This window comes from Astyanax mexicanus, chromosome 17 (genome assembly GCF_023375975.1).
Source record: "Astyanax mexicanus isolate ESR-SI-001 chromosome 17, AstMex3_surface, whole genome shotgun sequence".
Classification (NCBI taxonomy): Eukaryota; Metazoa; Chordata; class Actinopteri; order Characiformes; family Acestrorhamphidae; genus Astyanax; species Astyanax mexicanus.
The window spans coordinates 22,113,347-22,137,591 of record NC_064424.1 but is presented as its reverse complement, the minus strand read 5'-3'; the positions used below and the strand labels follow the sequence as shown (position 1 = coordinate 22,137,591).

The 24,245-nt window shown below is 37.7% G+C and overlaps 1 protein-coding gene across 1 annotated transcript; it reads right to left on the bottom strand.

Moving 5' to 3' along the window:
- Positions 1-1,846: 1,846 nt before the first annotated feature.
- Positions 1,847-20,610, bottom strand: LOC103037710 (olfactomedin-like protein 2A). Its single transcript, XM_007247000.4, has 8 exons — positions 20,217-20,610; positions 14,935-15,195; positions 13,881-13,988; positions 12,385-12,558; positions 12,026-12,263; positions 5,581-5,841; positions 5,300-5,485; positions 1,847-3,919 (listed from the first exon to the last, which is right to left on the bottom strand). The coding sequence occupies exons 1-8, from the start codon at positions 20,283-20,285 to the stop codon at positions 3,306-3,308; spliced, it is 1,911 nt and encodes a 636-aa protein (XP_007247062.3). The 5' UTR covers positions 20,286-20,610; the 3' UTR covers positions 1,847-3,305.
- Between the last annotated feature and the right edge of the window lie 3,635 nt (positions 20,611-24,245).

Below are 24,245 nucleotides of genomic sequence, written 5' to 3'. Positions count from 1 at the left end.
GGCCGGATCCAGCAGAGATCCAGCACATTGTTTGCTGATGACACACTGATATCATAAACAATAAAGACTCTTCATGTGTTTAATTAAACAGCATATGGGAGGGGCTTCCCCGGATGAAGAACAGACTATTTATCAGGGATGCTTTTATTAACACACACAAGTAAAAAAGAAACTGATCCAAAAACAGCCTACAAACTGGGACTACAAACTGTTTTGAAATATATTTTTTGTCTTTTTATTTTAAATTCTAGATGTTTTCCAGAAACATACAAAGTGTAACATGTTCACACTTGCTGGAACCTTTTTGTATAATCCTTTAACAATAACAGAATCTCAAAATAATATCTGCACATATTTGCTGAATTTACAGTATGTGGTTATGCCACATCTGTGGATGTTAGGCTGTATAATGATGAAGCTTAAAGGTTACTGCTAGCTAGTTTGGAACATTAGTGCATTGGAACCACACTACATAACTACCTAGTTTTACATGGTAAATAGTTGGTGTATTTAATACATAATGTTATTTATTTACTGTCACATACAGTACCAGTCAAAAGTTTGGACACACATTCTCCTTCAATGTTTTCCTTTATTTCTTTCTTTAATTTATTTCATGAAACAGTTAATGCAGTAATATGTAATTATGTAGTAAACAAAAAAGTGCTTGTTTTCCACACTCCCCTAATCTAAACCCAATGAGATGAGCGATTTGGGATAAGCTGAAGAACAGCGTGAAGGAAAAGCAGCATCTATTGTTCAGCACGTCCAAAAAACTCCTTTAGGATGCTAAGTATTCCAGGTGACTCTACCTCATGAACACACTGGAATTAAAATACAAAGAGTGTGCAGATCTGTCATTAAAGCTAAATGTGGCAAAACAAACTAAAGTATAAAAGTATATTCTGGTTTGTTTTACCAGTACAAGGAAGGAAACCAGAAGAACAAGCGACAAGATCATGAATTTCTATCGGAGGTCCTGCCTCACATCTTGATGCCAGATACCACAGGGCATATTCAGAGGACTGGTGGGGGTGCATTCTTTCAAGAAAGTTCTTTATTCAAATTGTATCAATGCACAAAACAAAATTACATTACTGACACACCTGTATCACGTCTTATTTACAAAAGAGTACAAACCAACATCTTTTAATACACAACATTCAGCTTATTGAATATATTATTGAAACACACATAAACACACAACAGGAACTACTAAAATACTACTACTAATAATGATAGTATTAACACTACTACAACCACTTAGCGATATTTCTATCAGGATAGAAAACAGGATATGTGCATGTGTCATGAAATAGCTAAATGTAAAATGTCATCACTGTCATACAAAAACATTGTATATCCAAAACAGGACCTTTCCAGGCATTCCACATTTTTTATGCAAATGATTAAAAAAAGAAAAATACCAAAAATTGAGATACAAGGTTTTTCAGTGACAGTGACAATAGGTTTCAGTTATAGCAAACTAACATGAATTTATTGTTACTAAGTTTCTTGGACTTTTATGAAGTCGTATAAGAAGAGCACACTTGAATGCACTTACTGAGTGTGAAACACTGTTTCTGTTTTTAATAGAAATGTAACATCAAGCTCAGCTGTAACACAATGAAGTGATTTGGGAGAAAGATCATTATCAACACCACATGGCAGTTACTGTCCTGTGACAAGAAATTAAACACTCTCCATCTTACACACTAAACACACATTTAGCAGTAGCAGCCTGAAGCTTAGATTATATGGACCAATAGAAATGCTTGAAAATTACTTGGAATACATTTGTTTTACACTGATTTTCTTTTAAAAATGTTATTTTTTATACTGTACCCGTAGAGTTGTTGATTTAGAGATGTTTGACTTTTAATTAAGGTTTACTGTCCACATATTAACTGTCTGTGTTTCACTTAGTAAAATGAGTGTCTCCAGCCACTTTGTGTTATTTTTTATAGTTCTACACTATCTCCCAAAAGGAACGCCCAGTGCTACGTTAATGAGGTTCTGCAATCTTTAATTAACTCTCACCCCAACGTGCTATTCCAACAGAATAATTCTCATCCACATACAGCTGCCATCTCAAGACACAGACAATTTGCCATGGCCAGCCATATTGGCAGGTGATAATGTGTGGGATGCTATTGGAGAGGCTATCAAGGCTCAATTACAATGACTTAATTTATACATTATAACATTACTCAAATAATTTATGATACATAATATATTATAATTCCTGAAATTTGAATATTTTTAGGTAAAACACACGTATTACACTGTCTCAACACATGGATGCATGTAATACATTCTTTTTAGTATACTAAAAAGAATGTATTACATGCCAGCCATGTGTTGAGACAGTGAGACTTGGTCTTTTTACAAAATAAATATTTGAGGTTATGTAAATATTTGAATGTGTGTTTTAACTAACAATATTAAAATTTCTGAAAATATCATATATTATGTATCATAAACTATTTGAGTAACATTGTAAAAATTAAGTAATTGTAATTAGGTAATATTGTACGCAGAAATTAAGTAAAGGTTTCTATAATAAAGAATTAATTAAGCAAAAATAAACTAAGTAAAGGTTACTAAAAGAAAGAATTGACTGGAATTCAGTTCACCTATTTACTCTATGTAACATTTAAGTCTTGAAACCAAGTGGAATTACTTACATTTATCTGAAATTAAATTTACTTAAAAAAGCAAATGCAGAAAGTTGCGTAACTTTTTTGAAGTAAATTTTATGCATCATTTTTTCGGTGTGTGTGTGAGAATATTCAGACTGTAGTACACCATTAGGAACCTCTACAACTCCAAGACAATGACAAGACTTTTGGCTTGTTGCAATATACATGTATTACCATGCATTTCACGTGTTACACACTACTTATATAGGTATAGCTTATTAAATATGACCAAATTTTATCAGTCAATATTTTGTTATCATTTATTGTGTCTGGTTACCTTTTTGGTTATATTTCTTCTGATACTTTCTTCTGGGTGGTACTACTTTTGTAACTATTCTTTGGATGATGAATGATTTTCCACTTTTCTATTTTAAGAACCATTTAACAAAGCAAAAAACATTCAAGCATGCTAAATATTCTATGAGTTGTCATGGTTTTATACTGAACTTTTGAAGAGCCCTTTTTCAGTGCTCAAAAGAATTGAATCATATCCTGTTAAACCTGGAGATTTTACTGATTTACTGAAACACTTCCTAAAAAACTGGAAGTCCAAAGCAGCTAATGGTTTGGAAGAAGGTGGACCTGTTGACTGACCTGGTGGAGTCACTTCTGGTCATGTTCCAAGAACGTGATATTGTAAGTGAGCTGGTGTCCGTTGTCCCAAGCATAGAGCACCTTCTCTTTTGGGTTGTAATCGATCTGCGTGGTGAAGGAATATTCATTAATGAACAGCAGCCCTGGTGAGCGCTCGGTGCTCGTGTGCATGTCGTATGCGTATGATATTTCGGTTTCTCTTTGGTCATACGCATCTACTGCATACAACACTCCGCAGGCAATGAAGCAATTTCCGTAACTGTTCCGCATCAGCCTCGTCCGCCATGTTGTGTCCTTGTGAACCGACAGGTCGTTAGGATCCAGTCTTGCTACCACAATGACCTCAGCTTGGGCGTAGTCATACTCTGCTGAAGGATAGATGACCCACAGCCCACTCTCATCCACAGCGAAGTCAATGTCCGAGTGTCCCCTCCATTTCCAGGGCGTGGTGTTCTCGTACACGGCATCGTGAAGTTGTGTCCAGGCTGCAACGTAGCGCTGCCGAAGCTCATACTTGATAATGTTCTTGGTGAAGGCACGGTTGTAGTAAAACGCCCCCCTGTACACAACATGGCCCGTTCCAATCCAGTTGTAGGGCAGTTTGTACTGGTTACTCCACCGACCTGCGGAGACAAATACTTTAAAATCAATTTTACAAAGTAGTATAAATGTTCTGAATGGAGGACTATAAAGACAATAAAAGTACAATCACATTGAGTACTTTAGCATTGAGCTCTGGAACAGTAGAACTGTGTTCTCTGAAAAAAATGGTGCCCCATCCAATACTTTTGTGAGAGGTTACTTTTGGGAACTTGGGAACTTTTTAATACCCTTGATTTCAGGTATCTGCAGGAACCAACCCTTCAAATTTAAGCTTTTATGGGGATATAAATGGTGTGTAAGGAGAAATATGACCAAAACAAAACTACAATAATTTTAAATGCACAAATGAAAAATGTATATACATTAAAAAACTATTTTTTATTTAAATACATAAGTGCCGAAGGCACCCCTGTCTCTCCCAGACTTGGCTATACCTGTAATCTCCAGCCTCCAATACCCAGAATGCACTGTACACTGACATCACTCCCGTTCACGATCACAAGACACTGCACACGGCACTACCAGGAATCTCATCACCAGAATATTGACAACACCTGTTTCAACCCCTATATATACACCTGCACTTGGTTCTCCAGTCTACAAAGTGTTTATTCCTTGCCTGTGTTTGCTCTCTCGTTTTGACCTTGTTTTGTATTTCCGACCCTGATTTTTGCCTGTCCCTCAAAATTGCCTTGTTGTGTATGACCATTGGACTGTTTCCTGTTTATGCTATGTCTATCCTCTCTTGCTGCTATACACTGTTGTTGACTCTGCTCGTTTTGCCTATTCAACATTTAAATCCAGAGACATTAGATGTCTATGACTATGTATTTTGACACTCAATTGAGATTGCATTACACAGAATGTGTAGATCTATGAGATTGTATGAAAACATGCTTGAAATCCTCTAAAATATGTTGCAGATAGTATCCTTATTCTGACTTATTCTGAAGATTTGTTGAAAAAAATCTCCTTAAGAACACTCCTCACCAGCAGAAGAACATGCAGAAAACCCACTGCAGACATAGAATGCACAAAAATGCACACACACATACAGCTTGTTTAGTGCCTGTGAAGAAGTAACAAATTCCAAGACAATTCCTAGAGAATATGACTCTCTAGAGCAGATAAATATGAAACAATTGCCTAAAGTTATGCATGGGCTAGAAGGCATGGGCTGGGTATGAACCCCCCAGCAGTAAGTTGTGAAAAAGTGGAACTGTGTTCTCTGGACAAATGGTGCCCCATTCAATACGTTTGCGATGAGTTACTTTTGGGAACTTTAAAAAAAAAAATCAGATAAAAGAATTTATAAGCATAGAATATGTCTCAGTGCTTTTGTCCATATAGTGTATAAAAGTCTAGCTCTACACTAGAGACTCTTACAGAAACATAATAACCTTGTTTGAAGTTGTCCAAGTTTCTGAATTCCACCAGGTTGTTTCCATAGTAGTAGTTGGTGACGTAGATTTTGGAGTCCTTGGCATTGGGGTCCTTCATCCAGGCTCCCTCGTTCCTCCCGTAGCTGTTCTGTTTCACAGGTTCATCCACTGATGCAATCGTACTGTCACACCAAACCTCTTTAACTACAGAACACAGTTACAGTTATCAACATAAATAACAGTGAGGGCTTGCCAAGCTAAACTGGCTGTTATCCAGCCAGTCCTACACAATCATATACCTGCAGTGGTGTGTGTGAGGTTGATGGTGTTGTCCATAGTGAGCACGATGGTCGGAGCTGGATGCTCCACTCTAGCTGCAGGTCGCCTGGTTGTTGTTGTGCTTTGGGTTGTCGTTGTGGACATGGTGGAACTGGAGATGGATGACATGGCTGTGGTTGTGGATGTGGCAGCATTGGTGTATGCTGCTGTGGTAACAGGCAGTACGGAAGCTTCCTCCACCTCCAGCATTGTGTCCACCTCATCAGGCTCCGCCTCTTGATCTGAAAGACACATTGGAAGTGTCAGTCAATAGATTGTGACCAATTTTGTAATAAACTAATCATAAGCTAAACATCAATTAACTGGAGAGGCATGAGAGATTCCATAATCATGAAATATAACCCCCCACATGAAATGTAGCTTGTAATCATGCCTGATTGGGAGTGACCTCTTCGGTGTCAAGTCATGCTTTTATGTTGGTGGAGACAACCAATGAATCCATGTGCGGAGACATTGTGGTCATTGCCAAGATGCACGCGGGTGGGATGCAATTTTGCACCATGCCTGATCACCTTTGGTCTTACTTACAGTTACGTTGACAGCCAACTGTTATGTTAATGAGGTCCTGCTACCAGTGGTCCTACTTTTCTAAAATGACACTTTCTAAACTGGTGCCCTATGCCAACAGGACATCGCTCACCCACAAACTGCTTTCATCTGAAGAGCTAGCTTTGAAAGTGTATTAATTGAGTCGGCTCCACCAAACTTTAACTTCTTAAATGTCTCACGTACCGGCAAGAAAGGTGGAGGTGTAGCTATGCTATTTGATGATACTTTCCAATGCAAGCAGTTATCACTTGGTGAATTCACATCTTTTGAATATTTAGGCGCAGTTTTAAAAGGGACACCAAGAATATTACTAGTAATTGTCTATAGGCCTCCAAGGTACAATGCTGATTTTACAGATATGCTGTCTTTTATTTCTACTGAATTTGATCATTTTATTATTGCTGGTGATTTTAACATTCATATTGATAATCCCAAGGATAATTATGCCAGAGAACTCTATGATGTATTTGACTCTTTTGAACTCTCTCAGCATGTGACTGGAAGCACACACTGTCATGGTCACACCCTGGATTTGGTTATTTCAAAGGGTCTCAACATATCAGCCTCTATTAAGGATGTTGCACTGTCAGATCACTACTGTGTATTCTTTGAAATGTGGACTTCAATACACAGTGAAGCCAGACAGATCAGGTACAAGAAAAGGCAGATAAATGACCTGACAGCTGAACTTTTTGTGAGCAAAGTGTGCTCTGCTCCATGCAAACCATCAGACTGTGTAGATACTCTGCTGGATAGTTTTAACTCAAAAACTGCTAGAGTTTTAGATGAGATTGCACCAGTTAGAGTTAAAACCATGCCATGCAAGCAGAAAGCTCCATGGAGAAATGATGCTGCAGTTCAGCTCCAAAAGAGAGAATGCAGAAAAGCTGAGTGCAGATGGCGTAAAACCGAGCTTCACATTCACAAAGAATTTTTTAAAGATAGACTGCGTGATTACAATAAAATAATGTGCACATCTAGAAAAAACTACTTCTCCAGCATTATTAACAATAATATTAACAATAGCAAAGTTCTTTTCACTGTGGTTGACAGATTAACTAACTCACCTACATATATGACCTCTGAGCTAGTATCAACTGAGAGATGTAATGAGTTTGCTAAATTTTTTAATACTAAAATCCACAATATCAGACAAACCATCAGTACATCTATATCCACCAACGAGCCCATGTGCTCTCCAAAACCATGCAAAAGCATCATAGTCAACATGTCCCAGTTTAGCACTATTAATGAAGAAGTTTTAATTGATACAGTGAGTCACCTCAAATCATCCACTTGCAGTCTTGATACATTACCAACCAAGTTTTTAAAGAATGTCTTTTACTCAATTTCAGCAGACATTCTTCAAATAGTAAATACCTCACTCATGTCTGGTGTTTTTCCAAATGCATTAAAAACAGCCGTTGTGAAGCCTGTCTTAAAAAAGAAAAATTTAGATACAAACTTAAAAATAATTGAAAAAATTGTCTTCAAGCAAGTTATGCACTTTCTGTCCACAAATAACTGTCTAGACCAATTTCAGTCAGGTTTCCGGCCCAATCATAGTACTGAGACTGCGCTAATTAAGGTTATCAATGACATTCGTTTAAACACAGACTCAGGAAAATGTCTATTCTACTACTGCTGGATCTCAGTGCTGCTTTTGACACCATTGACCACAACATTCTAATAGATAGACTTGATAACCGGGTTGGACTTTCTGGAACTGTCCTAAAATGGTTCAGTTCATACCTTCAAGGAAGGAAATACTTTGTGGAAATGGAAAATAATGTTTCTGAGACTGTGCCAGTGACCTGTGGTGTACCCCAGGGTTCAATTCTTGGGCCCCTCTTATTTAATTTATATATGATTCCTCTGGGTGAAATCATGCGTGACTATGGGATATCTTACCACAGCTATGCAGATGACACTCAGATCTACATGGCCCTCTGCCCAAACAATTTCGGTCCCATTGACTCACTGTGTAAATGCCTTGAGCAGATAAATAAATGGATGGGACAGAACTTTCTGCAGTTAAATAAAGATAAAACAGAGATTATTTTATTTGGGAATAGTAATGAGAGGCACAGACTAGCTGCCTATCTGGATTCAAAAAGCCTAAAATCTAAAGAACTAGTGCGTAATCTTGGTGTACAAATGGACTCTGATCTCACTTTTAACAGTCATGTCAAAGCCGTCACCAAATCAGCATTTTATCACCTCAAGAACATCAATAAGATCAGAGATTTTCTGTCTAAAGCAGACCTGGAGAAACTCATCCACGCCTTTGTTTCTAGTAGGGTTGATTACTGTAATGGACTCCTAACTGGACTCCCAAAAAAGACCATCAAACAGCTTCAGCTGATTCAGAATGCAGCAGCCAGAGTTTTGACTAGAAGTAAAAGAAGGGAGCACATCACCCCCATCCTTAAATCCCTGCACTGGATACCAGTATGTTACAGAATAGACTTGAAGGTACTTTTACTGGTCTATAAATGTCTTAATGGTGCAGGACCAGCATATTTATCTGATGTGCTCCAGCAGTATGAGCCGAGCAGAACTCTCAGATCATCAGGAACTGGTCAGTTAGAGCTGCCTAAAGTAAAAACTAAACATGGAGAGGCAGCGTTTAGCTACTACGCTGCTCTTAAATGGAACCAGTTAACAGAGAGCATTAGAAGAGCTCCAACACTAAACATGTTTAAATCCAGACTGAAAACCTACATGTTTGATCAGGCTTTCAGCTCAGCTTAAAACACTGAAGCTCCGCCCACTTTATTCTGTAACGGCACTTTTATATCATGTTTTATTCATGCTTTATTCTTATTTTATTTTTATTTCCAATTCCTTGTTGTTCTTTTACATGTTTTTAATTTAATTCTCTTTGTTTTAATCATGTTTGAATCAATCTTGCTTTATTCTTATTTTAGTTTTTATTTCCATTTTTACTGTTAATCTTTTACATGTTTTTTTTATTTGAATTCTCTGTGTATTTTCTAATTTGTAAAGCACTGTGAATGACCGTTGTGTATGAAAGGTGCTATATAAATAAACTTGCCTTGCCTTGCCTTGCCTTGCCTTGAAGGCACAGATGCAATGCCATGGCTGGCACATTGCCAGAGCTATCCCCAATGAAAAATGTGTGGGATGCTATTGGATGTTCTACCAACACTCCTGTCCTACTGCAAAATCTGCCAGAACTGAATGAGAATCCTCAAGCTGCATTGGACAGATTATTGCAGGACGCCATTATGCCGAGACGCCTGGTATATGTTACACATGCGATTCACATGACTTCCAAATAGAGTCCAACTAAAGTCCACACTCTAAGAAATATAAGTACAGATTTGTGCTTAAAAGAGTGACTTTCAGTGAAAGTCCTTTTTTGAACCCATGGTTATTATGCCAATAAAGATTATAAAGATTATAAACATTATCATCAACTAAATATGTGTCAAGAACTTGATGATCCAAAATTGTCTGGTTTTCAAATAAAAAATGTGCAATTAAAGTATATATTGTTTATTAGTACAGTGATACAGAATACTGAATGTACCTTTTGGCCGAATAAATGGTACAATTTTGTACTTATTGCTGTTAGGAATGACTTTGTACTTCAGAGGGAACAAATCTGACCCTGTAAAGACCAGTATTGTACCTTTGAGGGTACAATAAAGAAGAGTGTACCCTTGAGTACAAAAAAAGGACTCATATCATACCTCTGTTTTTTAGAGTGCAATTAAAGTCCAACACCTCCTCCTGTGTGCAATATTTTTTGGATTAAATTATTTCTATACGAATCATCAGCAAATTTGCAGCCCATAATTGAAAGTAAAGCCACAGTTTCCTGTTTCTGGCCCCACCCACTTCTGTCATCTCATGTATTCTTTTTATCCCCGGCCTATCGTTATAAAAATCCACCTGGTTTGATTTAGTTTCCTGAGGTGAATAAAGTTAGAGATGGATGTCTTGTGTTTAGTCTTTCAGGCTTGTGTGTGAAAGACAGGAATTTGGCTCACTTCACACTCTACATTGTGTGTGTGTGTGTGTGTGTGTGTGTGTGTGTGTGTGTGTGTGTGTGTGTGTGTGTGTGTGTGTGTGAGACTATGCTGACACGCACTCCATTGAATATTTGGCTAAGGATGGATATGCTGCTATGGGCACAGGCACAGCAGCTCTGTTTACAGATGCTAGTGTGAGCTTGCTAAGTGTGTGTGCATGTGTGTGTCTGTGTGTGTGTGCGTGTGTGTGTGTGTGTGAATTATAGTTCATCAGTAAAGGTGGCAGATTTATGATCATGGCGAGGGAACAGTGCATTCCTCTCTGGCTCTCATCTCTCTGATAAAGATCACAATTAAATTATCTACAGATGATCCAGATCAGCTCGGAATCTGCTCGCACACACTCTCTCTATTCAGAGTGTGTAAACGGACAGTGGTGTGTGTGTGTGTGTGTGTGTATATGTGTTGAATATGCTGTGTCTCTCAGAACCGTAAACAAGCCTGAACTTTTTTCTGAATTCAAACCCTGAGACCAGTCCAACTGAACATGCAGAACACACACAAAACATATAAAAACATTTTTTTTTATTATATTATTTGCCCTACTTTAACTTTAATATTTAATATTTCTGCATGAACGGTATGTTAAAGATCATGTCTTTTTTTTTTGCCATTCCGAATTGGACTTGGCTGATCTGCTTTGGATCATTGTCCTGCTGCAGAACCCAAGTATGCCTGGGCTTACAATCATTAAATGATGGCCGGACATTGTCCTTCAGGATTTACTTGTAGAGAGCAGATTTTATGGTTCTATCAATTAGTGCAAGTTGTCCAGGTCCTGAAGCAGCAAAGCCGCCTCAGACCATCACACCACCACCACCATGTTTTATGTTTGCATGGTGTTCTTTTTCTACAATTATGTGTTAGTTTTATGCCAGATATAATGGAGCACACACCTTCCAAAAAGTTACACTTTTGTCTCAGCAATCCACAGAATATTCCCAAAGTCCTGGGGATCATCAAGATGTTTGTTTTGGCACATGTGAGATGGGGCTTTGCGTTTTGATCAGCAGTGGCTTTTGCCCTGGAACTCTCCCATGGATCCAACTTTTTTTTTCTTTCTTCTTCTTCTTCTTCTTCTTATTAGTATTATTATTATTAGGATTGCAGTTCTTTGAATGCTGTTCTTGGTTCTTTTGCGGCGTCCATGCCCTTTTTGGATTGATTTTGGTAAGCCAAACTCAATAGAACAAACTCCTATTCACTTTCACTGTGGTCTGCCACTGTGAAGTGCCAAAATCATCTGTTTCATCATGTGTTTTTGAATTTCGTCCAATCTGGGCATAATGTGTTGCTTTTTGAGATCTTTAAGCTGATTCATGTTGTCAGACAGGTTCTATTTAAGTGTTTTCTTGATACTACAGGTCTGGTAGTCCTCAGGCCTCATTGTGGCAAAACAGCTAAACAGCTTTCCAAAAAAAAATTTTCCCTTAATAAATGAAATCAGTTGCTTAAATGCTTTTTTTTTAAATAGTATGACAAAAAATTAATGACAAAAGAAATCTGTAAGGGGGAAAATACTTTTTTTTACGGCATTGTACAACACACAAAAAACACAGAACACATAAACACATGGTTCACATGGAACTTAATAATACACACACGACACACATTAAACACATAGAACACACAGATCATGTAAAACACATGGAGCACATAAAACACAGAGAAAAACGAGTTCTGTCTGAACCAGACTATAGCGAGACTAAAGTGAGTGATGTGAAATCTGAAACAGATTCAAAGTATCAAACCTGAGATGAATAGATCTATATCTCTCTTTCTCTCTGTGTCTCACCTGTGCTCTGTGGGCGGTCCTGCTTGTCTGCTTTGTAGTAAGTGATGGTGCGGATGTGTCCAGGCTGCTGCTGGCTGGGTCGGGTTCTGCCGGCTGGATCGGTTCTCTCTGTGTGAGCTTCATTAGAGATCTCCTCTTTAGGCCTGACCGGCTTCTCTTTAGTAGCTTTGGAGGCTGGCTTCCCCTTCTCTGGTTTCTTTGTGGAGAGTTTGCTGGAATCTTTCCCACCAAGAGTCTCCTATATATAAAACACAGCAGGTTCATTAGAGGCACAGTAAAGAAATTTGCAGGTGTCAATGTACCAATACATATCACGTATCATGTTTCTGAATAAGTAAAAAATCCGGAGATTGATGTACCTTGGTGCTCAGGGTGAAATCCTTCTGCTTTAACTGATGGCCCAGACTGGACAGTTCCTTCTTTATGCTAATCATGATATTAGACTGATTCTCATATCGCTGCAGCTGATTGGTCAGAGCTGCCATAGTGTCTCGTACAAATTCATTTTCCCGGGTTAGGTTGGTCTTGATTACCTGATGAAGGAAAAGACTGTATGAAAGTTCTATACAAAAGTAAACACTTAGAAAGCAACACTGTAACCCAGCGCTTCACCCTAACACACCATAACCCAAAACTGTAACCCTCTCACCATTAAATTTTAATTCATATTCTACAGGATCTCTACCACAGAAATCCTTTGTTATTTAATTCTAAATAAATAGAAAATAACAATGTAACAGAAAATCCCTGTAGATAAATAAGGCTTTTGTCCCATCTCATCCACATATTTTAACACTGGGACTACAATAATAAATGTTAAGGAGAGATGTAGGAATACATTTATATAGCTTGGCTAATGCCTTTTAAAAAGCTTGGCTATTGTTCATTTTTAACATAGCCTAATAAAAAAATAGAAAATAAGGCTTACCTTAAAAAATTGTAATACACCAGTTTATTGTAAGACTACTCATCTGAGTAACTAATTCCTCACTAGGTCTTACTTACTGCAGCGTATGAAGCTTTTAGTTATTGTTCACATTTACCTTCCACCTTAAAACACATTTTCATTCCACCTTAAGAGTTTCCCTGCATTAAAACAAAAATTATCTACGTTAAAACACAGTTCCCTTTTTAGACTGTAGTAGATGATAAAGTGTTTTAAGAGTTTTATACATTTCTGCTTAGGGTGTGCAGAAATCACAAACAGAAACGTGGATTCCCATTTGAATGTTCCGTTCCACCTTAAAAGCGCCAAAAATAGTATCAGCAGCAAGAAGCGCGAGTACCGCCAAAGTAGCATTTAAGGTGCAATGGTAAATTACCAGCATTTAAGGTAGGATAGCAAATTTATGTGAGTTATTTATGGAAGGAAAAGTGTGTTTAAAGTGCATATTTAAGAACGCTAAGTAGATCGCAAGCTACTTACATGTAATGTAGCTTTAGCAGCTTGTGTACTTTAACTTAGAGCAAGCCACCTGACCAATAACGATCCAGGCAGGTAAACGAGAGGAATACTTATTAACATGAAATGGTATGATCCACTTTAGGGGGGCTTGAAATGGTATCCCAATATTTTTCCAGGTATAGATAATGCATTGTTTTTGTAGTATTAAGCATGATATGTAAGAAGTATATTTAAATGTTTTGACCCCCCCCCCAAACACCATAACACACCATAACCCAACACTATACACAAGCACCCCCAATACTTCATAACACACCATTCCACTCATCACACCACAACCCAACACTATAACCCAGAACTTGCCCTAACATGTCATAACCCAGTCAACGAACACAAAACATCACCAAATACTATAACCAAAAATCCTCTTAACTAATCCACCAAACTCACCTCCTCCAGGTTGTTCATCTGAGACACCACTTTGTTGATGTAAGCATGGATCTTCATGAGGTCCATACTGAACAGAGTTCCTTCCAGCAGCTCAACCATGGACTGCAGCTGTCAAGGAAGACAACAGGAAAAGGAGAGGAACTTTGTAGATTCTCCTTCTGCACAACAGGAAACACATCTGCTGATGATGAGGTGAAGTGATGCACAGCTAGCAGGACACAAGTCCCTGATGAAGAATACCAGCTGTATAAGATGCTAATGCTAATGTTTGCCTTGGTGGGAAAATACATTGACATTGCTGCTTCGTCTAATCCATATTATGGCAAGAACTACTCAACTAAGTAAAGAAAAAGTACAGTAAGAAATTATGGTTTAAGAACTTGAAAATTATCCCTAGGTGCAGTTGCAAAGACCATCAAAAAAGCTATGATAAAACCGATTCTCATTAGGACCTCCCCAGAAAAGAAAGACCAGGAGTTACTTCTGTTGCATAGAGATTGCATGATAAGGCATGACCAAACTTTTGAATTCATGATCTGTACATTGACCAATGTCAGTACAATGATAAAATGTACATTTTACAATGATACATTTATACATTTTATATATCTATGTATCTAGCCTTTAAATATTATGCTACTCGTTAAGTAGAAACAAGGAAGTTGTGGATATAAAATTTCCACCCCGATTACACCCGATAAAACACAAATTACTTGTAGATATAGAGTATATAGACATAGATATATGTCTATATACTCTATATAAAATGAACATTGTTTTTTTATTCTATAGACTACAGACAAAAAATACTCAAATAATGTAAAGACAAATTCATATTCATAAAGTTTTAAGAGTTCGGATATCGATATTTGATTATATTTAAGAGGTTTTCAATTTGTAAAAAACAAAGAAGCTCTGCTTGCCTAGATATGCTAATCTCCAAGAGGCTTTTGAACAGGTTATTCTGTGTTTCTTTTTTTTTTGTTGTTATTTTTATTCTAATAAAAGTAATTTTTAATATTTCTAGGATCTGTGTGTGTGTATGTGTGTGTACCTTGAGCAGTTCTGGAGCTTGTTTCTTCAGCTTCTCCCTCTTCCACTCATTCTCGCAGGGGTTGAGTGATGAAGGTGGAGCCGTACAGGAGCACTTACAGTCCGCCCCTGAGCTGACCGTCTCCACAGTGTAGAAGTCCTCCACCCTCGCTGCTCCACTGCGCAGTCGAGCACATGCATCCCGGGGTAACGGGCGCATCACACACTTGCAGCGGCAATCTGACCCCTCTGATGTCATCCTTACCTGTTCCTCTTCAAAGATCTGAGAAAGAGAATGAGATACTGTTAGATTTTTCCAGAAATGTACAAAAGTATTGGAACACCAGCTCTTTATTTTTCTTTGAAAAGATTGCATCCTGCTTTTGTTGAAGTAACTGTCTTCCAGGGTCACACTTTTAATTCCATCTTGGGCTACATTTGTACATGGTATTAAAATCTGAAGAGGTATGTCATGATAATTACATTGATTTATCAAAAAAAATATTGATTGTGTCACATTCTCGTTCCATATCTTTCTCCCGTGTCTCTGCCCCTGTCTTCAGTGCTCTCACCTGTGTTCATTAGTAGCCCCGCCTCCATGTTACCTGTACCCAGGGGTTTCCTGTTTCCTGTTCTTATCCGTGTATAAATTGCCCTTTGTTTTCAGTGTTAGCTTGTTGGTTCTTGTTGATGTTTAACATCTGTAAGGTTGTAGATTGAAAACTTTGTGGCTCCTTATAGCAGACCCAGCTGAATCAGTGAATGAAAAACATGACAGATTTTTCATCTCTAGCATCCATACATACATTGTAAACTCCAAAAATAGCCAATGATGTTGAGCAGATGGGGAAATGGGCAACAGCAATGAGGGAGGGTTTCAGTGGCAGGAAGTTAACAGACCTCAAAAATATTTAGAATTATGTTTCTGTTACTTTTAGAATTAGAAGGCTTGTGTTGTAACTTTAATAAAAAAATAAAAGAAAACCAAAAAAGTGTATTGTATTCATATAGCATGCCCTTTTATAGAAAGCTCGAAAGCGTTCTTTGTGAATGATAGCAACTGGAACTCTTGATATCTGTCCATGTGAGGCTGGTAAAATAAAACCGAATCTTCATATGAAACATTGCTCTTCATGTAGAATTGCATAAACAGCCAAAGAAATTACGAGAAAAAAACAGCTTTTACCAGCTCTGTCAACATAACCTTAAAAATGGGTGGCTTTGATGATGAATAAAAAGGTCAGATCTTGGGTTATTTTACAGAAAACTCTGAAAAATGTTAAGACCTCCTTAAACTCAAATAATTAGTGATTAATTAAGCATCATCTAATTGTCCAGAACTGCTGGTCTGAGTGGATTTACATTCCAGGACTGGGAGAACACACACACAGATTTACAATCCAGCTCTCTTGAGACCTTTTTAATTGGATTGTCACTGAGCTCAAGCTGTTCTGTAAGGGGGTGTCCAGTGTCAAGTAAAAAAAGGGAGAGAGTTTGGTGGCAGATAATGCTGATAAGTGATTGTGTCATCTGCTATGAAAAAGGGTCCAAACATTCTTGACACAGGGGGATTGGCTGTTTCTAATAAATATATGAAATATCTTACCTTGTTAGTGTTTAACCATCTGGGGTCCACAAACTAACAGGGGCTTCAAATCTGGGGTTTTCTGATATTTCTATTAATACACATTAATAATCATCAAACAAATAGCTACAAAAATAGTTTTCTGTTTCGCACATAAAGAAGTTTCATACTGTAATGTTGTAGAGGTTCCTAATGGTGTCCGCCATCACATGCAGCATTCACTTAGTTCCTGTAGATTTTGCACTAGGGTTGGTAGGTTGATAGCACGGCCTGCAACCAGTGGCTCTAAGTTTTCGGAATGCACTCACTGGTGTGCTATTTCAACAGGACAACGCTCCTCCACATAATACTGCCATCTCAAGAGCCAGACTTAACCCTGATAAAAAATCTGTGGGATGTTATTGAACATCCTATAAACTCTCCACCTCTACTGCAGAATCTGCAGGAAGTGTGTGGGATGGATTATCGCAGGGCACCCCTGGGTCCGACTACAACTCTACAATGCAGAGAAATCTGGCATGATGCGTTACACGTGTTACACAGTACTCCTGTATGTGTAACATTGGCCACATAAGTCTACATTTTTTAACATAAAAATTAGTATAGATTTGGATCTGTGAAAAGGGTAAAAAGGACAATGGACGAGTGCAGTGAGGGAGGGTTTCAGTGGCAGGATAGCAAGATAACAGAGCTCATTATTTATGTTTCTGTTACTATACAACTTCTCCATGCTTCTAAAGAAAGGTCCCAATGCTGCCAGAGGAGAAAAAAGCTCCAGTTAAAACAATCATAACAAGGATATAAACAAATAAAACACACCAATCATTGCCTATATATTTAGAATTTTTTTTTCTTGGTAACCTTTCAAAATGTTTTGCAACTATTTATTTAAAGATAATTGTATGTTAATGTGCTAAATAAGGCAAAGCATGTCATAAAATATTTCACTAATTGAGTGAACAGAGGATCAGATTAAATGTCTCAAAGTAGGTAGAGATCAAACAAAGCCGACCCATTAAATACCGAGGCCTATCTGTCCTATCAGAGGGACATTTAAGCCCTGCTGTGTCAAAAAAGCTTTTCTGTGTCGCTTCATTCAGGGCAAACCGACCGTTTTAACCAAAGTGACTTCTGTCATGACCTTCATCAGCTCTCAGGCCTCCTCATTGGTCATGTGACCAGTCAGGGTCAGGGGAGCAGATTTGAGGGCTGGAGTAAACACTGTCACAGCTAGCGAAGTGTTTCAGGTATCTCCAGCTGAAATGTAATATTTATATAGAAATATTTATAAAATTTCTCTACTAGCAAGGGTCAGCGCACAGTAAACAGGAATTAATTAAATCCACCTGATCAAATTGGTGGTTCTGGCCCACAGGGAAGCAGAGTGCTGACCCCTGCCACAAAAAACAGCACTCAGCGACCATTACCACTAATGAATAAGTTAATTAAGGTCTGGTCATGTGAAATCCAACTGTGTCTGAGCTGTTTTCACTACACTGGAGTTTCTTCTGCAGAGGGACTGACCAGGATTTTCCTCTCAGCATTCCTGAGAGTCTCTGTATGAAGCCTGTTCCTGAAACAGAGCAGGAAAGGGCTTCTTCCTCGGAAAGGGATTTTTTTTTATCTTGTCTGTGTCTGAAGGATAGTGAACTGGTGCACAGTGCATTTATTGATCTTCTGTGACAACAGAACGGCACAGGAACTAATATCATGTCCCATGACTTTTGCCACTTCACATGTAAGCTATTAAAGAACACTGCACTGATTTAGGCTGTGTGAGGCCTGCAAATATGAATTCTGCCACAGTCACTTGTCTTTTTACAAGGACAATTCAAGCCAGACACTGCCAGTCACGATCATTACTACCCACTGCGCTGTCCACTGTGGATGGAAATACCTCCTATGATGTATTCCATGGACACATGTGGAACGTTAATGTGCCTGTCAAACCTGAAATGGAAATGAAACATGCATCTGGCACCCTCTATCAGGCCCCGTTCTAACCTTTGATATTTCCCATTCCCTTGCAATGAACATTCTAGCCAGTGTTTAACCTCACTCATAAGATAACACCTCACACAAATTATAAAGATGTGGGTGTTTCCAAAGCTGTGCTCTTATCAGTTTACATACTGCTATCCTATGACTTTAGAATATAGAATGTTAAATAAAAAAACATACAATAAATACAATAAAACAATTGCTATGGTATTTAATTTCCAGTTATTGTTCAACAATAGCCCACTATACACACTAATCACACTATACAACTCATCTATACTCTGCTGGAACATTTTAAAGTATTAAATCTGTTCAGACACTTGGTCTTTATCCATTAATATCCACTACTCAAATGCTGCATACAGAACTCATCCATGCCTATACTGTACACTCTATTGCCAAAAATATCCGTGCACCAGTTCAAATCATTGAATTCTGGTGTTTCAATCACGTCTATAGCCATATGAGTGGCTAAAACCAAGCACCTACGCCAGCAGACTGCCTCTACAAACATAAGTGAAAGAATAGATCACTCTCAGGAGCTCACATTTCCTCAATACTAAATATTCCACAGTCAACTGTCAGTGCTAATACTGGAAGTGTATATTATAAGCGACTGCGAATTAAATGAACTTGCTCTGTCAATGTAAAATAACAGAGCGGGATCAGCAGATGCTGATGCACATAGTGAGGTTGCCAGAGTCAATTTATCTATCTAGATAAGCCAGCAAACAGATTTAGACTAAGAAGGAGGGGAAACACAAAGCAGTAAAAAGACACATACACATTTAATCTAACATGAAAAATTGTACAGTCTTTGCTACCTCCCAGATAGCAAAAGAACGATGAATTACTGTTTATTTTTCCATCATCATCTATAGGATTTTATCAGTGATTATTTTTTTTTTAATGTACAATGGTTTTAGGCTGATTTAACATTATGGTTTGATATTTGTATTGTTTTTATTAAACTGTGTTGAAATTAAATACATCTTTTCTGTATTCTGTTCTTATAGCATGTACTGTGTTTTGCAGTGTGAAAAGGGACAATTAAATACAAATAATTACATTTGATGTTTGAAGATGTTTGAAGTTATTTAATTTAATATATTTTAATTACTATTATTTCATCGTCATTTATTCATTTATGTATTTATTTGTTTATTTTATATATTTGTTTGTTTCTTTGTTTTTTGTTTGTTTTAATGTTCTACACTACAGGAACACAATACAAGCTATGAGAATAGAACACGAGCAAAGTAAACATATGGTAAATACAACAAATTCGTAAAAAAACAATGTTAAATTAGTGTTGGAGCAGCTTTTACCTAAAGCCTAGGAACCCCTACCCTTTAGTCTTTAGACAATATTGGTATGTGTTTATACATATTTTACCACTCTGTCTGTACCCTTTTCCTGCAACTTATGTTTTTTTTTTTGTGTTCAATGTGCATCTGCTTCTGGATGCCTTGAATTTCCCTAAATACAATCAATACAATATCTATATGCCTACCTTGTTTTAAAAAAAGACATTAAAATAAATATCAACCATTATTCAATGTTCTTTTCTATCTGATTAATGAAATTCAACTACTTAGTCAGAGAACAATAACGATAAACGAGCAGTGATCTGACTATATAGATAAGAGAGATGATGATAAGAAAGCTGGTAAAGATAAGAGAGCTGGTGCAGTGGGTGACTGTAGGTGCAGCAGTACCTTGGTGTGGGAGGACACATGTGGGATCATCATGAGGGAACACAGCAGGAGATTAGCGAGGCTCTTCATTGTCAGCCCCAGTAAATACTCCAGGTAAAGCAGCTCCAGTAACCAGTCCCAGTTAAAGCTCCTAAAGCTTCCAGTACAGTAATTCCAGTAACCAATCACGCGACTTTACGGATCCATCGTTTCTGCACGAGCGGCTGCCAAAGCACGAGCTGCACTTTACATACGGGCTGTGTTGCTCGCTCACTCACTTTCTCTGCCTGTCTGTCACTTGCCCCCTCTCTTTCTCTCCTCCTCTCTGTCTCTCCTGCCTGTCTGTCATTCGTCCCCTCCCTCCTTCTCTCTCTCCTTCTACGTTTTCCTTCCTGTCTCCCCCTCTACCACTCTCTCTGTCTCTCTCTCGTGCACGTCTGTCATATGTCCCCACTCTCCCTCTCCTTCCCCCATCTCTCTCTCACTCGACCGCCCTCATTCTCTCTTTCTACCTTTCTCTCCACTTTTCTCTCCCTGTACCTCTCAACCTCTCTCTTCCTCTATCTTTCCCACCCTCTATTTCTCTATCTCCCTCTTTTACTTTATCACAGTTCAAGATTCAAAGAAGCTTTATTGGCATTCAAATTGTAATGATAACAATATTTCTCAACAATAACTCACATGTTTCTTCCTGTACCTCTCTCTCTCCCTCTCTTTCTTTCTCTCTCTATCTCTTTTCTCTCTGTTTTATTAATTTAAGCACAATTCCAGTCCAGATTTTTTTAAGTCTTTAGCTACACCTGGGCAGAGGGGCGTGGCTACATCCGCTGCGCGCGCTGTGTGCGCTATTCCACTGTGATCCTCAAAAACTGCCGAGACACCACGTGAGGGCAGCAGTGAGCTGTAAAAAGCTTACAACTTTGCTGCCTGGAGAACGCCTGGGCGTGGCGAATAGACGGAGATAGTGTCAATCACTCGACCATTTCGTATATATATATAATATTATTTTGCAGTTGCAGTATAAAACAGTGGGATTTATACTTTGGTTAAACCGTGTTTACCAGATGGAAATGTCAGAAAACTTGACGCTTGTCAATCTAATAATGCACAGCTAAATTATCTTAGCTGAGATTCATTGATTAAGAATTGGTGGGCACATCCAAATGTACATGTTCTGTTTTTTAGATATATATTTTTTATATTTTTTCTAATTTTACATGTATAAAATCTTACTCCCCCTTAGAGCAAGGCATTACCTCATCATTTATGTTGAACATGTATTGTTATATTCAACTATTAACAATTGGGAATTTTATATTTTATTTTTATATATTTTTTTAGAAATCATATATTCCAGCTCATGAGCTCCAATGGACTACACATGTGGGGGTTAAATAACAACATCTAGATTGGATGATGCCAAAAATTATGTATTTGAGTCGTTCTACTCTGCAGTTGGTCAATGCAAAATGTGATTGACAGCTAAGGGCAAGAAATGGTTGTTGCAAAACATGATTGACAGGCTCATGTCCCGAGTCGCCGCCCATTTAGCTCTTCGGTCTGCAGCATAGACGGTCTGTAGCATTACCCTTCTTGAACTTTGAAGCCAAGCTTACGTGATCAGTGTTACAAGATTGAGGTTCGTGTCCCTTTAAGAGATGTATGTGAAAGCGTATTGTGTTCATACTGTTTGGCGGATGCATCGGCAGTGTGTAAGTTGGTGCAATTAAGGTTAAAAGGCTGCTGCTTCTCTCACTCCGCCTCGTCTTATGCCAGTTAACATGTATGGCTCTCCGTTCCGTTTATTTTTGACTGCTTAAAACTGTTAATAAATGAAAGACGTTTTGGTGAAACTCTGAAAGAAAACCAAGTAAAGTAAATGTGGGTCTCACCCAAGAGAAGTTAGCTCAATCCTAAGTAATTAACCTAAAAGTTCTGCTGGTTCCTGTCTACAGCTGGGAAACAAAAACCAGAGAGAGAAGGAGTGACATTGGTTTTGATTCAACAAGTGGAGTCAGATGTGCTGCTGTTTGTTTAGAATAAAAACCTGCATCCATCTCTTTACTAAAACCATACGGACATGCCAAAAGTCATGGGATAGCACTATTTCAATTTATCATGAAGTGTTACTTCAGTGTTGTGAGGTGTTATCTTATGATGACAAAGCATTGTTGTGGCTACAGGTTTTTATTCAGTCAAGCTCACAGGATCAGTTCCTGTTAAGAAAATCTTAATAATTTTTTTCATAAGCATGTCTTTTTTTTATGGACCACCAGTCTTCTATGCATTTAGCAGATTTTCATAAACAGTGCAAAATAACATTTTTATATTTACAATAATCAGTCAAATTCATGCGTTGAGAAAAAAGCTCAATATTTGAAAATCAGAATCAATTTAAGCATTCAAACAGCATTCAAAATGTCCTTATGTAGACACTAACAGTATGCTAATAATAATATCCACATTAATCCTGTTAAATCAGACACTTATTATTCTAATTGATCAACATATTTGGATCATTTTACACAGAGGTGTGAGATTAAAGCAAAATCTAAACACTTTTTTGTTAAGTGAAAAGTTAAGAAAAAAAAGAAAAATAATGAATTAAGTCCACCTCTGAAATCTTCTTGCATATTTGACACACTTGTTTCAGATCTTTAAAACGATTAATAAGAGACAAAACACTCTGAGTAATCATAAAATGCCTTTATATCATAACACATTCGTAACACACTCATTTATATAATTTATTATTTATTTTATTACTTCATCATTTTATTATTAATAGTGTGTGATAAAGACAACTTGCATCTGTCTCAACCAACCAGCCTATGAAATGCAGTTTATAACTGCTGCCAATTAAAACTATACACACCTAGTCTTGATTACTTGCAGTCCTGTTCAATCTAATCTGTTCAATCCCTTTCATTTTTGTACCTTTCTACTTACTGCTACAGTTCCTGTTCAGAGCCCAGATATGAAGCACTAAAGCACTTTTGATTTTATCCAACTTTTGTTGGCATAGCTGTCTCTACTTTTCAGGAAAGTTTTTTTTTTACTAGATTACAGAGCATTGCTGTGAGGATTTGATTGCATTGATTGCATTCAGTGACAAGAACTGTGAGGTCAGGTTTTTTTATGATTATCACTATCCCACCTCACCTTTAAGTCAGCTACAGAAGGATTGGATGGAGTCCATAGAACATAGTTCCACTGTTCCACAGCTCAATGCTAGGGGTTTTACACATCCTGGGATCAATGGGAAAAAAGGGCACAACTTAAAGCTGCTGATTGATAATAATGACTATCCAAGCCCCCTTAAAGGTACCAGGGACTCAGAGACAAAACTATTTACTTCCATCATAATAAACATTACGGTTTAATTCAATAGTGGTCCTTTAATTGTTTCGACAGATTGTACAGTAGATGTTTCAGTAGGTCTACAGTTGGTTTGTAGATGTTTCAGTCAGGTGTGTCCGTATCTCATTGCCTGTCCACAACTCTGTAGATACTGTATTTCTGCTGCAGTTTGCATTCATTGGCTGGTGGGCTACAGAAACTCAAACCCACTGTCAGCAATGAATGTTCATCGCAGCTGTGAAGATCAGGACCCAGAACCTCTCAGGACTTTTTGGGCATGCGGGTGTCTTTATTGGTCATCTTCAGGGTACACTCAACGGCCGATGGTTTCACTCTCATTCCCAAACTCACCGACAGCGTTGAATGTTTCCTGAATGCACCACACACACCTAAAGCTAAACTTGCACAAAACTGACACAGACACACATCAGACAATTAGAATTATACAATTAGAAATTTAATAAGAAAATGTTTTAGGAAAAATAAAATAAAATAATACAACTTGCACAGACAACCGATGGGAAAATATGGTTTAAAATTAAAGGAAATGAAAAACAGAAAAAAGAGAAAGAGCTAATTAAGAGAGAGTAAGTTTTAGAAGAATAGGATGTAGATGTTGAAAAAAATTTTGGAAGGAACAGAACAGACAAATAGAACTTAACATAGTATTAAAAAATTAAAAATAGAATA